Source organism: Egretta garzetta, unplaced genomic scaffold (genome assembly GCF_000687185.1).
Source record: "Egretta garzetta isolate BGI_Z169 unplaced genomic scaffold, ASM68718v1 scaffold361, whole genome shotgun sequence".
NCBI lineage: Eukaryota > Metazoa > Chordata > Aves > Pelecaniformes > Ardeidae > Egretta > Egretta garzetta.
The window spans coordinates 1021781-1037842 of NW_009258688.1; the positions used below are offsets into that span (position 1 = coordinate 1021781).

The 16062-nt window shown below is 36.3% G+C and overlaps 1 protein-coding gene across 1 annotated transcript in view; it reads left to right on the forward strand.

Annotated features, from left to right (window-relative positions):
* Positions 1-2340: 2340 nt before the first annotated feature.
* The window catches only part of TRIP11 (thyroid hormone receptor interactor 11), a 32442-nt gene continuing 18720 nt past the window's right edge, over positions 2341-16062 (forward strand). Inside the window, 9 exon segments of the mRNA XM_035888725.1 lie at positions 2341-2428; positions 3552-3662; positions 4777-5043; positions 5897-5965; positions 7216-7381; positions 9787-10152; positions 10845-10885; positions 11911-12117; positions 13204-16060. Of these exon segments, the coding sequence (XP_035744618.1) occupies positions 4939-5043; positions 5897-5965; positions 7216-7381; positions 9787-10152; positions 10845-10885; positions 11911-12117; positions 13204-16060 (3811 nt within the window). The 5' untranslated portion in view covers positions 2341-2428; positions 3552-3662; positions 4777-4938.

The following is a 16062-nucleotide window of genomic DNA, read 5'->3' on the forward strand; positions in this document are numbered from 1 at the left end:
GGAGAGCCGCTGGCCTTGTTTTGGGTTTTATTCCGCCCCTGTGACCTCAGGATCTGCAGAGTAAACAAACAGTGTCCCAGCCTATAATGCCAGAGGTAACCCCCTTCTAGGTTTGTTATTCGGAAGTTTCTGAATTGGGTGAAGCGTTGCGTTGATCGGTAACGGAAGCACACAAACAATGTTCTTCTTCCATTCTGTTTGCTTAGTTTACCTGAAACCCCGTTTGATTAGCTGCTTTTAGAGTGGTTTCATAAAGCCGCAGAGTAGTAGTAGCACAGGGGGGGTTTTGCCACTGGTGTGATCGAAGTCTGACGTGTCACGCAGGCAAAGGTCCAGTGTTTCTGTTGGATTTGTTATTTATATTCCAGCTTGGCCCAGAGAAACCTGTCGAGTTCTGCCATTCTCCTACAGCCAAGCGGGAGAGCATGGCCCTTGTTTTATAGGGATTAGAAGCTAGGATGATGTATATTTAAAACAGAAAGATGAAACAAAAAAGCTGAGACATCAGAGTTAAGATACTCCATAGTAAATTTATTCTAGACTGTAGTCTCTTCTTTGTATTTTTAATAATGCCTTTGTGTTAAAAGTTTTCCTATAAAACTTTTGATTTTTCTAGTAAAGCGATTGTACAGCATGGTAATAAATATCAATAGGTTAATAACACTAGTACTGTGTGCCATCTTGAAACTATAACTTCTTGAAAAAAAGGAGCATTCTCAAATCAGTGTTAAGAATAGCAACCGTGAAGAACAGCTAAGACTTCTGAATACTCATCTTAAATGTGAAACAATTCTGCTTTGTTTGCAGCTTCACAACTATGAAGCATTGTGAAAGTATTGTATAAATCTTGTTGGCAAGCTGATACTACTGGTCTCATATGAATGGGTTTTTTTGGTATGCAGGTAAAATGTTCAGAAGAGAGAAGTTTATTAGTTATCTTTTTTTTTTTTTTTTTTTACTTTTCTGAAAGACTTGCTTAGAATTGTTTTAAATTCCAAAAATCCATGTTAGTTTAGTTTGAAAGCTTATTTTACGCTGCTAAACTGTGTAGTCATCTAGTACGTTTGTTTTGCCTTTTTAAAAGATAAATTGAAATTCTAGTTTACACATTGGTGCTTTAGTTTGTGCAAGAGAGGTGTGCTGATGTTCAATACTTACTTCCAGGTGCATTTGACTGCTAGATACCACTGTGAACAACTTCTGTTTCCTAAAAATTTCAGAGTAGCACATTCTTATGGGTTACTAGCTTTGAGGGTATAAAAATATAGGGGCATCCAAGTACTTCTCTGTAAAGACCTTTAAATACTATGTGGCCTAAAGAACACTTTTCAAGCAGTTCCTTACATTCCTTTCTTTAATTTCCTAGTTTTCTAATGTTTACTAATTTTTAATATTATCCCTTACATTCACTGCTTTGACTGTCATCTGAACTGAAGATGGTGTTTGTGGATTATGGACTTTAACATCTTCAGTTTAGCAGTTTTCGTGGGTAGATTGTTGCCTCTGCAGTACTTGAGCTGGATCGGTTTTAAACAGCACATAGGAAATGATGAAACACAGTGTTTACTTGAAAAATATATTTATTTCAGATTCTGAAAAATTGTCAAGGTTGCTTTATTGTCAATTCAGGATGATTTCTCATTAATAAAAGGAAATAAGGTATTTCTATCCATTGAAAGTGGGACATGAGAGAAGTCAACATAGCCTATTTGAGGAGTGTTGATCATTAAAGGAAGAGTATCCAGGGACAGAATTACGTGCTTTTTGTATTAGATAAACTGATATGGTAGATTGTGTCACCTTTATAAATGAAAGTGAGTTTTATGGGGGTTTTGTGCCTTTATGTGGGAGGCAGGGTTGGTGTTTTGTTGTGTGGGTTATTTTGTGGGTTTTGTTGGGTTTGTTTTGGGTTTTTTTCCCTGAAAATTTAGTCACTGTTGTGCGTACTTTATGGAACTAGTTCTTGTTTTGAAACTTCATGTAGGATTACTGAAAAACAAATGTCATGTCAGGGGCAAAGTCCTAAATGAAAAACGTTCAGTGACACAAAATCGTCATGTAAAAACTTTTCATATCCCTTATTCAAAAGCTTAAATCCATACTTTTCTCTTAGTTTTGTGATCTGACTTAAAGCCTAGATAAGAGAGAACTAAATAAGGTTTAGAAAGACTCTCTGGTCTGAAAAATAATTCTGATGGTGTTCTGATAAAAGCAGCTTTTGATGTTTACCTAGGAATGACCACTGAAGCAGTCTAAAGTAAGATACTTAATAATAAAACTGGTCTTAATTGATGTCTACTTAACAAATTAAAAGTAGTTAAATAAAAATGAAAATTTTCACTTTCTTTCAGATGCAGCAACAGAACTCCATGTGTCCAATTCTAGACTCAGAGAAATAGAAAGTATCAATGCAGCACAAAAGTTTGAAGTAAGAAATTTTGGAACACTACTATAATTAAAAGCAAGAAATAGCATTTGTTTCTTGTAAAGGTGAAATACTGCACTGAAGTTGCTTGTCCCTGCGTAAATCTAGAAACAAGGGTGACAGTGGTGTTGAAATGTGGCACTTTTTTTTTGTGACAAACCGCCATCATGGTTGGGGGGCACATTTGTTTATTGGAGTATGGATATGGTGCAAGTTTTTATCTTTTGCTAACTGCTGCATCCTGCAGCTGTTCCTACCTATCGCGTGGACTTGGACTGCAGCAGTAGACTTGGCTCTGAAAAGCTTGCAAATGCAAAAATCTTAAGTTTTCATAAATTTTAGCTGGTAAAGAGTTAAAATTGGTTATAGCGTTATAGCCTTTTGTGTATGACCACAAATAGAAGCAGATCCAGAATGCCTGATTATGCTGGACAGCATGTCTTTTGCAGTAAGCTTCAAAGTATAGAGTGTGCGTGTTCGTTGATGCAGTTTTCTGTCTGTGTTCTCCCTATTGTATGGTAATTTTGACATAGCTGCAGATGCTCATGCTCTTCCTTAACCGCTTACAAATCCCATGTGCCCCTTGTGGAAAGTGACTTCCTATACTTTTACAAAGGACTTGTTAGTCTTGTGACTTTATGGCTGTAAACCAATAACTTTCATGTATGTCTCCAGCCCTCATGAGCACTGGGAAGTTAAGATACTATTTTGGGGAAGTAACTGTTCCTGCTTGTCCTCTTTTTAGACTCCTGCCATCTGCCCTTGGCTGATGTCAGAGAGAGAATACTGGGCTGTATGGATGTTAGCTCCGATTTGTGCTCTGTGGCTGTTCTTTAAATTCCACGTATGGATCATGCTAAGATGTGAATTTTTCTTCTGGCATTTACCTCTCGTCACTACAAACCTTTTTCTGAATGTGAGCTTGAGTCCGTGCCATATAAAAATGGAAAGCTTGGACATGAACATGATTTTGGGTCCACACTTGGAAGTTACTGTGTGTTTTGAGTGAAATAACATGAGAAGTCTGTACAATTTAATTGATTTCTTTACTGTTCAGCAGACTTAAGCTTTTCTAATTCTCTAAGAACTGTTCTGAATTTACCAACATTCCTCTTTTTTTTCCTAGAACGAGAGACTGAAAAAAGTTTGTAGTGATTTAGAAGAAAAACACGAAGCAGCAGAGCTTCAGATAAAGCAGTTATCTATAGAGTACCGAAATCAGCTTCAACAGAAAGAGGTAGGATACAGAGTAAAATACTTGAGTATGCCCAATAAATTTCTGTATTATGCTGTTTAATCTCTTTGTTACGGTATGTGTGCTCTTTCAGTGGAAGTATTGTTCATAGTTATGGTTTCTTGGTTTGTTAATGAGACTAAGGCATGTACTTCATTGAATCATGTAATATAAGCAGAGCTTCCAGGAGATAGTTGAGACAGGAGAAAACTGTGGGAATGTCATGCATGTATCAGAATTCCTGTTGTTTCTGGAATCACTGTGAGAAAGGACACTTAAACTGCTTTGTATTTCTGATTTAATTATCTTTAAGGAAGGCAACAGGAGCAAATTCCCATTTGAAGCAGTTATATTGTCTGTAAATACTGCAATTATTTATCTTAAAGTATACAATTAAAGGGAGCAGAACTAGCTTTCATAATTTGAGAAATGTTGCTTTGTGGTGGAAGCATCAGCTTTTCAATCTATTGTGTAACATGAGGTTTCATAGCCTTTTAAATTAAGAAAGTTGCCAGTATGCCTAGAATTACACAAAAGGAGTTTTATTTCTGCTTTGTTTGTAAATGCATGTGGGAACTAGAGGAAGCAGAATTTTGAGATATATAGAATTGTGCTTATTAAATACAATAACAGAGTTGTTATGAGAAAATTGCATGCGGCTAACTTCAGTTGATTGTAAATAAGTACATTTTCAATACATTGAGTTGTTAAGCATAAAACAAATTAAATGCAATATAAATAATTGGGGGCGGATCATATATTACTTAATTTTCATATGTGAATACCCGCTTTAAACTTTATGTTCCACCTGTTAGCCTGAATCTTGCTATAGTACTTAAGGACCTTGGCTGCTGGAAAGGTCAGCAAACACTTTTACTGAAGTTTTACTTAACTGAAAACTGTTAAAACTTCTAGTATGTGTCCTTTGGTGTGATACTTTCTAAAACATCAGCTAATACTGCTTTTCTCCATTAGGAGAGTGCTTGGTTTTTTACTTTTTAGTGAAAGTGAGCAGGGGGAGTTGTTTGGTTGGTTCACATTTTGTAAGGACACAAGGTGTAGAGTAGAGTGTATTTTTATGTTCTTACTGAAACTGCATCGTATTCTGCATATTCAGGTGGAAATCAGCCATCTAAAAGCTAGACAGAATGCACTACAGGAGCAACTGCAGAAAGTACAGACGGCTGCTCAGTCAGCAGCTGGTGGCAAAACACCAGCTCCTACATCAGCTTCCTATGTTCCAGTGGCCAGACATTCCTCAGGTTTTGAGGGAGATGACATGGATTTTGGAGATATAATCTGGTCACAACAAGAAATAAACAGATTGTCCAATGAAGTTTCTAGGCTTGAATCTGAGGTTGACCACTGGAAGCAGATTGCACTGGTGAGTGATTCCCCTCTATCTTACCGTCTCCTCTCCCCTCCAAATTGGTGTTCTCATTTCACTGGTGTTTCTGGAGTGGGTCTTTTGAAAGTTCACACTGTACAGTTTCTAGAAGCAACATGATTTGATGGAAAAGCTAAAACCTAATGATGTTTTAGTCATTTTCTTGCTGTCACATGACTGGGGACACATTCAGTGACTAACTTCCAGATGTTTTTCATGATGCTTTTATGCATGATTTGTCAACTTAGGAAAAGGGTTTCATAAATATTCGCCTAGAATACTACTTCAGGGATTAATTTTTGCGCGGCTTCTCAAAAAACACTTTTCTTCTCCCTCGCTGTGATATTAATTATGTATTGACAGCATAATACTGTTCGAAGTGATAGCTGGATACTTGCATGCTGGTTTTACTTACTCTTTTCTACTCTTCTCTCAGTCCTTGACATGTCAGTTGTAATTCATGGTCTGCTGAGAGAAGGAAGAATATAATCTTTCAAGCTGTTGTTGATGTGAGTCATCATTTTTCAAGCTGTAGTCTGATTTCAGAGGTATACTTTTCCCATGCGGAGATATTCAAGTAAAATTAAGTAACCCTGTTATCTTTTTAGGTGCAATAACATTCCCCACCCCAAATTTTACACATTTGCATGTAATAATAACAAAAATCCATGGCAAATTAAAATGTTTCCATTAAAATGTCTTTTTTATCACAATTACTGTAGATTTGAGTTTTGCTTCATGTTAGCTTTGTTGTTTTCTACTTTTGAGTGTCAATAGAGGAAGCACATATGTGAAAAATACACGTATTTATCAGAATTTTCACATGGTTATGTGATTTTTCTTTTCTTAGTCTTCCAAAGTGCAAGGGACAAATGATGCTGAACAAAGTGAAATATGCAAACTGCAAAATATTGTTAAGGTAAGATAACAACTTTGACAAACGAGTCTTCTCTTATGCTTTGTTCTTGATGGGTTTGCATATGGTCACATGACTTGTGAACGTAGTTAAAATATTTACATTAGCACTTATATTTTCTCGTATTAAAAACTCACGTGGCTGTGTAATTGTACTCCTGACTGAAATGTTTCTGTGATATATTTAGTTGGTTATTCTGAGAAAAGGTATTTATATAATTTGGTGATGATTTGATAGTATATAAGCTTAAAAGAATGACATTAGTATTTATGCGGGTAAAAGCTTTTGGCTGTTGATGATTTACAGGACTGAATTATAAATACATAAAATAGTATCTTCTCCCTTCTCAGAAGCATCTTGCCTTTTTTTTTTTTTTTTCATTGAAGCTGCAAAATATGGATTTGCATGTGTCCTGGTTTTGGCTGGGATAGGGTTAATTTTATTCCTAGCAGCTGGCGCAGTGCTGTGTTTTGGATTTAGGATGAGAAGAATGTTGATAACACACTGATGTTTCAGTTGTTGCTGAGCAGTGCTTACACCAGTCAAGGACTTTTCAGCTTCCCCTGCTCTGCCAGGTGCACAAGAAGCTGGGAGGGGGCACAGCCAGGACAGCTGACCCCAACTGCCCAAAGGGGGATATTCCATACCATATGACATCATGCTCAGTGTATAAACTGGGTGGAGTTGGCCAGAGAGTAGTGATCGCTGCTCAGAGTGTTGGTCAGCGGGTGGTGAGCAGTTGCATTGTGCATCACTTGTTTTGTATTTTCTTTTATCATCATTATTATTATTTTCTTCTGCTGTTTTCATTAAACTGTCTTTTTCTCAACCCACATGTTTCGGGTTTTTTTTTTTGATTCTCTTTCCCCCATCCCATAGGGATGGGGGGAGAGTGAGCAAGCAGCTGCATGGTGCTTAGTTGCCAGCTGGGGTTAAACCATGACAGCGTGTCATCCTTGAAAGTTACTAGAAATATGTCCTAGTGTATCCACATCCTATGAAAGAGTTGCAATCTCTCTAATTGGTTTAGTATTCACTGTTGTGTAGAGCGTGCTGTTTGTGTGAGCATTTTTTAAAGGAGTGTCTTTTAACATGTTTAAAAAAAACTCAAACCAGCAAAAATTTGACCTCTCCTGTGAGAAATCCCTTAATAAATCCTTCAGTTTTACCAGGGAAAACTTTTTTCTTTTGTATTTTTTTCTTAAGCTTCTGTACTGTATTTTACCATTATGTTTCTCTAATGATATTTTTAGGAGCTCAAACAGAAGTTAAGTCAAGAAATAGATGAACATCAGCATGAACTTTCAGTATTGCAGGATGCACACAGACAAAAGCTAGTAGAGATAAGCCGTCGACACCGAGAAGAGCTGAGTGAATATGAAGAGCGAATTGAAGAACTTGAGAATCAGTTACAGCAAGGTCTTTATTACCACGTGCTTTCTTTTTTTCATTTAATGTACACTGAATTTTGGTTAAAACATCAAATATGTACGTAACAGTATAATAGATACCAAATACAGGATATTTAGGAATTTGAATTTAAACTTTAGTTCAGCTTAATGTTTAAGACGCATGTGTGTCCTAGTATCTTATATTCACTGTGGTTGGCCTGAATGCTGGAACGATAGCATTTCATCTTCTGATGTGTATCAGTATAGAGGGTCATTTTCTATACATACCAAATGTCGTGCTCTAAATTCTACACTTCCTCTTTTGACTTGAACTGAATATAGGTGTGGATGAGACATAAAAAGTTGAAGATAAGAAAATCTCAGCACAAAAATAATTTTGGTGAGAAGTACTCCCATGCACCAATACAGGCTGGGGGATGACCTGCTAGATAGCAGCTCTGCTGAGAGGGACCTGGGAGTCCTGGTGGACGACAAGCTGACCATGAGCCAGCAATGTGCCCTTGTTGCCAAGAAGGCCAATGGTATCCTGGGGTGTATTAAGAGGAGTGTGGCCAGCAGGTCGAGGGAGGTTCTCCTCCCCCTCTACTCTGCCCTGGTGAGACCCCATCTGGAGTACTGTGTCCAGTTCTGGGCTCCCCAGTTCAAGAAAGACGAGGAACTCCTAGAAAGAGTCCAGAGGAGAGCTACTAGGATGATAAAGGGACTGGAGCATCTCCCCTACGAGGAAAGGCTGAGAGAGTTGGGCTTGTTCAGCCTGAAGAAGAGAAGACTGAGAGGGGATCTCATCAACACATACAAATATCTTAAGGGCGGAAGTCAAGAGGACGGAAGCAGTCTGTTTGCAGTGGTGTCCAGCGACAGGACTAGGGGCAATGGATGCAAACTGAAACATAAGAGGTTTCAGTTGAATATGAGGAAGAACTTCTTCACTCTGAGGGTGGCAGAGCACTGGAACAGGCTGCCCAGAGAGGTTGTGGAGTCTCCTTCTCTGGAGATATTCAAAGCCCGCCTGGATGAAGTCCTGTGTAGCATGCTCTAAGTGAGCCTGCTTTAGCAGGGGGGTTGGACTAGATGATCTCCTGAGGTCCCTTCCAACCCTTACGATTCTGTGATTCTGTGATTCTGTGATACTACGTGCCAATTGAGTTACTTGACAAAAGCTCAAACATTGCCATAAGGACCATGTCTTAGTCTATGGCATGGCTAGATTGTAGGAGAAACTCAGTTGCTCTCACAAGGAGCTTTTCATTGTCTTGTAGGTATTTCGTATTCCATAAAAATAGTCATGTCAGAGTTTCCTTTAGGGGCTTCTTTGCACAAATGTGTAAGATTTGCCTGTAATCCTCTATTTTATTATCTGTTAAAACTTGGACTTCTAAAGAGTGTATAATCTCCTTTTGGAAAGAGAGATCCATTTTCTTCTTGGAAAGAAGGGAAATATTTTCACAGCCTCTTAAATTCCCTATCAGTACTACCTTAGAAATTCTATTTCTTAAAATCAGATGTCTGTTAAGATGTAATCTTAATCTTGTAAAAAAAAAATACTGCATGAACTATATATAGTGCATGTACATACTCCACCTTGCATTACAAGTTATCTGTAAAATAAATACAGCTCACAGCTTTTGAAGAATTAGAGTATTGTATTTTTATTTTGTGGGTTCTGTTTGGCAACATAAGACAGAATGGGGTGGGGGAAGTGTTGGAGCTTACACTGAAATGAATTCACAAGCAGTGTGCTTTCATTTAACTCTTTTTTTCCTGTAGATTTTTGATTGCACCTTTTTATATTCTGTAACTTACCTGGAAATTACATTGTGAGGATTGTACAGAACTATGAATGTCATGATAGTACGGTGGATCTGTAAAAACATCAGTTCTGCAAAATGAGATCTTTAGGTGAAAAACTTTGTGCATCATTTGGCAAATTATATACTAATTTGTAGCAAATTGTTCTCTATAACAAATATTCAGCAAACCTTTGACAATTAAATTATAAACAGGGATTTCGTATCAGGCTGAATTAGATGGGGTTTGATAAATTATTCTTGGAAAATGGAGGGATTTCATATCCTGATAAAATTAGATAGTCATCTCTCCACCGAGAGTTGGGGGTCAAGTACGTTTTAATTAAATTGTGAACAATGTATGTTCTGCAACACTTAACCTTTTAAAATTATTTCAAGCCAGGGATGTGTAAGTATTTGAAAAGCTGCTTATCAAACCAGCAATATGTATAGCACTGCTTCAAATGTTAATTCTATTTAAGTAGGCTTTCTGTTGATGACGACAGTGTCTCTTGTTTAGACTATCTCTCTCTGTCAGGAGAAGAGGTGGAAGAAGAGACTTTTAAGCAAGAGCCACAGTGCTGGCTTTGGTTAATAATGCAAACAATCTTTCTTGCTTTTTTAGGTGGTGTGAGCACTGATGCCATGGATGAGACTAAAATTAGTGAACAGAAAAAAAACACTCAGAGTCTAGAAAGAGGGAAAGTGGAAGAGTTGCAGGTTGTAAAGGACCTAGAGGATGAAATACGAAAATTAAATCACAAATTGTCTTCTGCCGAAGAAGAAAACAAAATTCTTCTGAAAGAGCAAGAACTGGCAAAGGTAGAAAAAATCCAAAGAATGCAAGAATATGAAAATCTTAAAACTGACTTTAGTATGCTTCAAAGTTCTGTTGCAGAGCAGGATGCTCTCCTGAAAGAACAGGAGAAGAAGCTCCAATCAAAGACATCGCTACCAGAAGATGTTGTCAGACTACAGCAAGCACTGTTAGGTACAAAGACGACAATTTCCTTATTTATTTTATTTTTAGTATATCTTCACAGGCTTTCACTTTTAATGCTCAGAACTTATTTTAAGAATTTGGAACTGAATATGAAAATATGTACCTTTTAAAAGTTGCTGCTTTAGAAAAGGGTTGCCCATTGAGGTAAGGCTGAGCAGAAAAGGAGATGTAATTTGGACTAGTGTGGTTATCATAAAGATTTCTGATTAGGTAACTAATCATGTCTGCCAACTGTTTGATAGGTTTTTCTTTCTTTCTTTCTTTCTTTCTTTAAGCCAGCCTCAACAGAAGTTGTTTAAATTATAAAAGTACACTTTTTGTGTGTAAAAGGTATCTTCTCCTTAAAGAAACACTGAAACATACCTAACAGAAGAATAAGAGAAGTATAAGAAGTATATCTGTATGTAGAAAATCTTTTAATATTGCATAACTGATATACTGTAATACCAAAGTCTTCCTAATGTGGACTCAGTTGTAAAAGTAATGCTCTACTTACGTGGTGGTGATTGATGGTGCATTTGAATCTTTTACAGCACTGATGCTTAGCATCTCAAAATACTTTGAAACTGTTCTCTTCTGAGCAGTAAGAGTTCCGTTGGGGCAAGGTGGGAGAATGATTTGGTTGTATTGTTGTTTGGAAAGTAGTAAAATTACGTATTTTTTTTGTTTTTTATTTATAGCAGCAGAAAATGAAATAGCAAGACTTTCAAGTTTAAATCAGGTAAAGCAATTTCTAAATTAAGCCAACAGAAAAGTTCACAACAATAGTAACTGATGGAAAACACATGTTCTGATAACATACTTTTTTTTTGAGCATTCACAATTCTATATAAATAACCTTGTAATCAAGGAAATAATTGTAGATTAATTCTATAACTGCACGTGGAATTGACAGAAACCATACACTTTGACTTGTGAAACTCCACAGTTGTACTCTGTTAAAGAAAACTAGTGGAGTTTCACCTATCCCATTGCTGCTTAGGCTGTTGTAACATATGTTTCTAAAGTATTAATAGTACATTCTGTAAAACTTGTCATTTTTCACCTCTTCTGCATTGGCACATTTCAGTTTTGACACTTCTTACCAGTTGCAAAATATCTCTTTTCTTCCTTGTAGTACTCTAATAATACTATGTTCCATTTTGTTGATGAAGTTAAGCAGTGGAACATACAGTTTCTGTGGAACACACCTTTAGTTCTTGCGAGTTTGAATTAGTCCTAAATAAACGCAGGCTTGAGAGATTTGGCTTAGTTTACTTTGTATCCAGTAGTAGTTTTCAGCTGCAATCTTCTGTGTTTTGGATGCGTTCAAGAGTTCCCACGGTATTTTTCATAAGGATGTTATTCAGGTGTCCTCGATTAAAATTTCCTCTCACTGTGCAGCATACTACGTGTTTTGGCTATTTCTTGGAGATACAGTTTATCCCAGCTGTGAATCCATACCTCAGAGAGGTGGATATAACTTTGCTTGTCAGACCATGGCTTTTTGTGCAGAAGTTTGTAAATTGCACTCCTAAACTTAGTGATTGGAAAATAAATGTGTATTTATGAATGGTAGAGACAAATACTTCACAACAAAGAGTTTTTAGTTGGGATAATATTCATGTAGGCTTAAGAGATTCTAACATGAAAATGAATGCTTTGCTTCTAATTGTTGAGGGGAAAAAAGAAACCATTTCAAATACAAGTTTCTAAATTTCACCAAGATAAAGTCTAATATTTAGAATTTTCTTTTTTTAACTTAAGGAGGGACTTGAGAAGGAGCGGAGAAGTGCACAACAAAGAAATGAGAACATTCCTGCCATGTGTATTGAGGATCGGAATTCAGAATTATGTCAGTTAAGACAAGATTTGGAAAGGAAAGAACATGAATTAAATGGAAGTATTGCTGAAAGAGAAACATTAATAGCAGAGTTGGAAGAACTAGACAAGCAGAATCAAGAAGCTACTCAGGTAATACTGCAAGTAATTACTGAACTGCTAAAATAAATTATTAGATTTGTGTGCAAGTGTGTTTATCTTAAGTTGATTTTTGAACATCTACAGCGGGGAAATATAAGTTTTTCCTCTGGACCTTAAGAAGAATATTGGGACCAGTGTTCTCCATATCTACTGTTTCAATAAAAAATTCTGAAGTGCAAGAAACCCATTTCTTATGGGCAAAGAAATAATATGGCATGTCAGCTATCAATAAGGGATGTTACTTTTTGAAGTCCAGTTAATACAATGTGATTTTTTTCCCTGCAAGACTTTAGACCATTTTTATCCTGCTGGTATTTTGACCTCTGTCTTACGACAGTATGCATGACACGAATGATACTCTAAACTGTTTTCTTTTCATTATTTTTAATTATGTTGAATAATTAAGTTACTTTATTGCAAGTTCTTCATAATGCAAGCATTTGTAGAGCAAAAAAGGTCATCAATTATATGTAGTCAAAATGTAATGATACCTTTTTGTCATTGTTCTGATATATTTGACCTGTAAACATATAGTTGCAAGACATGTTTTCAATATTGGTGTACTTTATGGGATTGAACATTTAAAGCATTTTCCTATGGAATGAATCCTGGCAAGTGTGTTTACTATTGAAGTCAAGAAATTGGAAATAGAATATAGAGATCTACATTCATTTCCGTAATTTGTTATTTTAAATTTAGTGCCTCCCTGTTTTTAAGTAATGGGTGTTTGCTGCATGCCCATTCCAACTACCCTGATAAATTCTGACGGTTCTTTTTCTTAGGTAGCTCTCTTTTTGTTCCTCTCTTTTTGTTCCTTGATTTAGGTTGGAGAGTTATTTTGTGGGAGATGGTGTTCTTGTTTTTAGTGAAATGTAGTCTATCCCTATTTGATACTTGGTTTTAATTAATTTAGCATTGATTAGCTAATGCTACTTGCCAACTTGTGGCAATTAGGGAATATTTTTGTTTCCTCTCAATTTTTTTTTTTTTTTTATTGTTTGGAGGATAAAAATGAATGAAATGCATAGTTCAGCTGGGTCTCCTCTGGTAATGATTTCTTGTTTGTGTTCATTTCAGCATGTGATTACACTGAAAGAGCAGCTGTCAAAACAACACACGGAAACCGATAGTGTCATCAAACAGCTAAAATTTGACATAGATTTTGAAAGAAAGAAGGTATCAGAATTAGAAATCGAGAAGATGAAAACTATTAAGGAGTTAGATAGTCAGAAAGAAAAACTAAGCCAATGTTCATATGCACTTAATGATTTGCACATAAGTAAGCAGCAGCTTCAAGATAATATTAAAAATCTTCAGGAACAATTAAGGAAAGCCCAGGATTGTAATTTCCATAATAAAAAAGAAATCAGAGAATTGCAGCAGAGACTAAAAGAAAGAGAAGAGGAACTTACTGTATCCTTGAGCAAGTTAACAGAAAAAAGTAATCAGGCATCTAATTATACTTGTCAAGATCTGGTGCTGAAAGAAAAAGAAGTAGAAATTGCAAAGCTACAGAATGACGTTTCAGAAAATAAAAAACTAAATGAAGACTTAGAGAAATCTCTGTCTGATCTCAGAACAGAAAATGGAAAGCTGATAGCAGCCATTGAAGAACTAAAACAGGGGTTAAGTGATGCCATTTCTGAGAAAAGTAAAGTGTACTTGGAAAAAGACACTGTTGTGGAGGCTTTGAAAATGGAAAAAAAACAGTTAGAGAGCGAATTAAACCAGACAGAAAAGAGGCTTTTGGAACAAGCACATAAATATAAGCAAACTATTGAGGAATTATCAAATGCACGTAGTATGGATACCACTGCACTGCAGCTTGAACATGAGCGCCTAGTTAAACTCAATCAAGAGAAAGACTTCAAAATTGCTGAACTTCAGAGGAACATTGAGCAGATGGAAATTGACCATCAAGAAACAAAAGAGATGTTGACTACTAGCTTAGGAGGACAAAAGCAGTTGACAGAACTTGTAAAAGAAAAAGAGGTATTTATTGAAAAATTTAAAAATCAAGCTTTACAGGTGAAGCAGGAGCTTGAGGAATATATGAAAGTTTCAAAAAAGCAAGATGTCTTAAAACAGAACTTGGAGGAAAAAGACAGAAGTCTTGCAGTCATGAAGGAAGAAAATAATCATTTGAAAGAAGAAATTGAACGCCTTAAGGATCAGCAGAGTAGATCTACACCTGTGGTTGAGCCTAAAACTCTAGATATTATTATTGAACTTGAGAGTGAGGTAACACAGTTAAAAGTAATAAAGAATAATCTTGAAGAAGAAATAGAAGTTCACAAAAAAACAATAGAAGATCAGAATCAAACAACAGCACAACTTCAGCAGTGTTTACAGGAGCAAAGAAAGGAAATAGATGAGTCTAAATTTCAGTGTGAGCAAATGAATGTCACACATGAAAGACTTTCTTTAGAGAAAGATGAGGAAATTAAAAATTTGCAGAAAACAATTGAACAAATTAAAACTCAGTTGCACAAAGAGAGACCAATTATTCAGACTGATTCCTCTGATCTTTTTCAGGAAACAAAAGTTCAGACTCTTAATGGGGAAAATGGAAATGAAAAACATGACTTATCTAAAGCTGAAATTGAAAGACTGGTAAAAGGTATCAAAGAAAGGGAGATGGAGATTAAGCTTCTAAATGAAAAGAATGTTTCTCTAAGTCAGCAAATTGATCAGTTATCAAAGGATGAAGTTGGCAAACTTACTCGGATCATTCAAGAGAAGGATTTAGAAATTCAAGCCCTCAATGCTAGGGTTTCCTCAGCTTCCTATAGGCAGGATGTTCTTTGTCTTCAACAGCAGCTCCAAGCTTATGTTATGGAAAGAGAACAAGTACTAGCAGTTCTAAGTGAAAAGACACGAGAGAACAGTCAGTTAAAAACAGAGTATCGTAATATCATGGATATGGTCGCTGCTAAAGAAGCAGCTTTGGTAAGGTTGCAAGAGGAGAATCAAAAGTTATCTAACAGATCTGAAAACAGCAGTCAAGATATGTCTAGAGAAACTATTCAGAATTTATCCCGTATCATTCGAGAGAAAGATATTGAAATAGACGCTTTAAGTCAAAAATGCCAAACCTTACTGACTGTCTTGCAGACATCCAGTACAGGCACTGATAACGGGTCAGGAAGTGTTAACAGTAACCAATTTGAGGAACTTCTACAAGAACGTGATAAACTAAAACAGCAAGTAAAGAAGATGGAAGAGTGGAAGCAACAAGTAATAACCACTGTTCAGAACATGCAGCATGAGTCAGCTCACCTCCAAGAAGAGTTACACAAGCTTCAAGCACAAATTTCAGTTGAAAGTGATAGTAATTCAAAATTGCAGGTAGATTATAATGGCTTGATTCAGAGTTACGAACAAAATGAGAAAAAGCTGAAAAGTTTTAGCCAGGAATTAGCACAAGTTCAACACAGCATAGGGCAGCTTCATAACACCAAGGATCTTCTCTTGAGTAAACTTGATTTGGTAACACCATCTGTGGCAACAGCTTCCACTGATTCACAGCTTTCAGGCATTCAGTGCAGTGCTCCTGAAGTACTCAGTGATGAGTCTAAACTCTTTCAAAAGGAGTTGGAAAAACTGAAAAAAAAGTTGCAAGAAAAAGATTCAACCATTAGGACTCTTCAGGAAAATAATCAACGATTATCTGATTCTGTGGCTACAGCATCAGAAATGGAAAGAAAGAGTCAAGAAGGGACAGAGTCAGAGATGAGGCAGATCAAAGAAAAACACGACGTCTTACAGAAATCACTTAGGGAAAAAGACATATTAATTAAATCAAAAAGTGATCAGCTACTTTCTGTGAGTGAAAATCTTAGTAACAAAGAAAACGAAAATGAGCTTTTGAAGCAAGCTGTGACTAATCTTAAAGAGAGGAATTTAATTTTAGAAATGGATATTCGAAAACTGAAA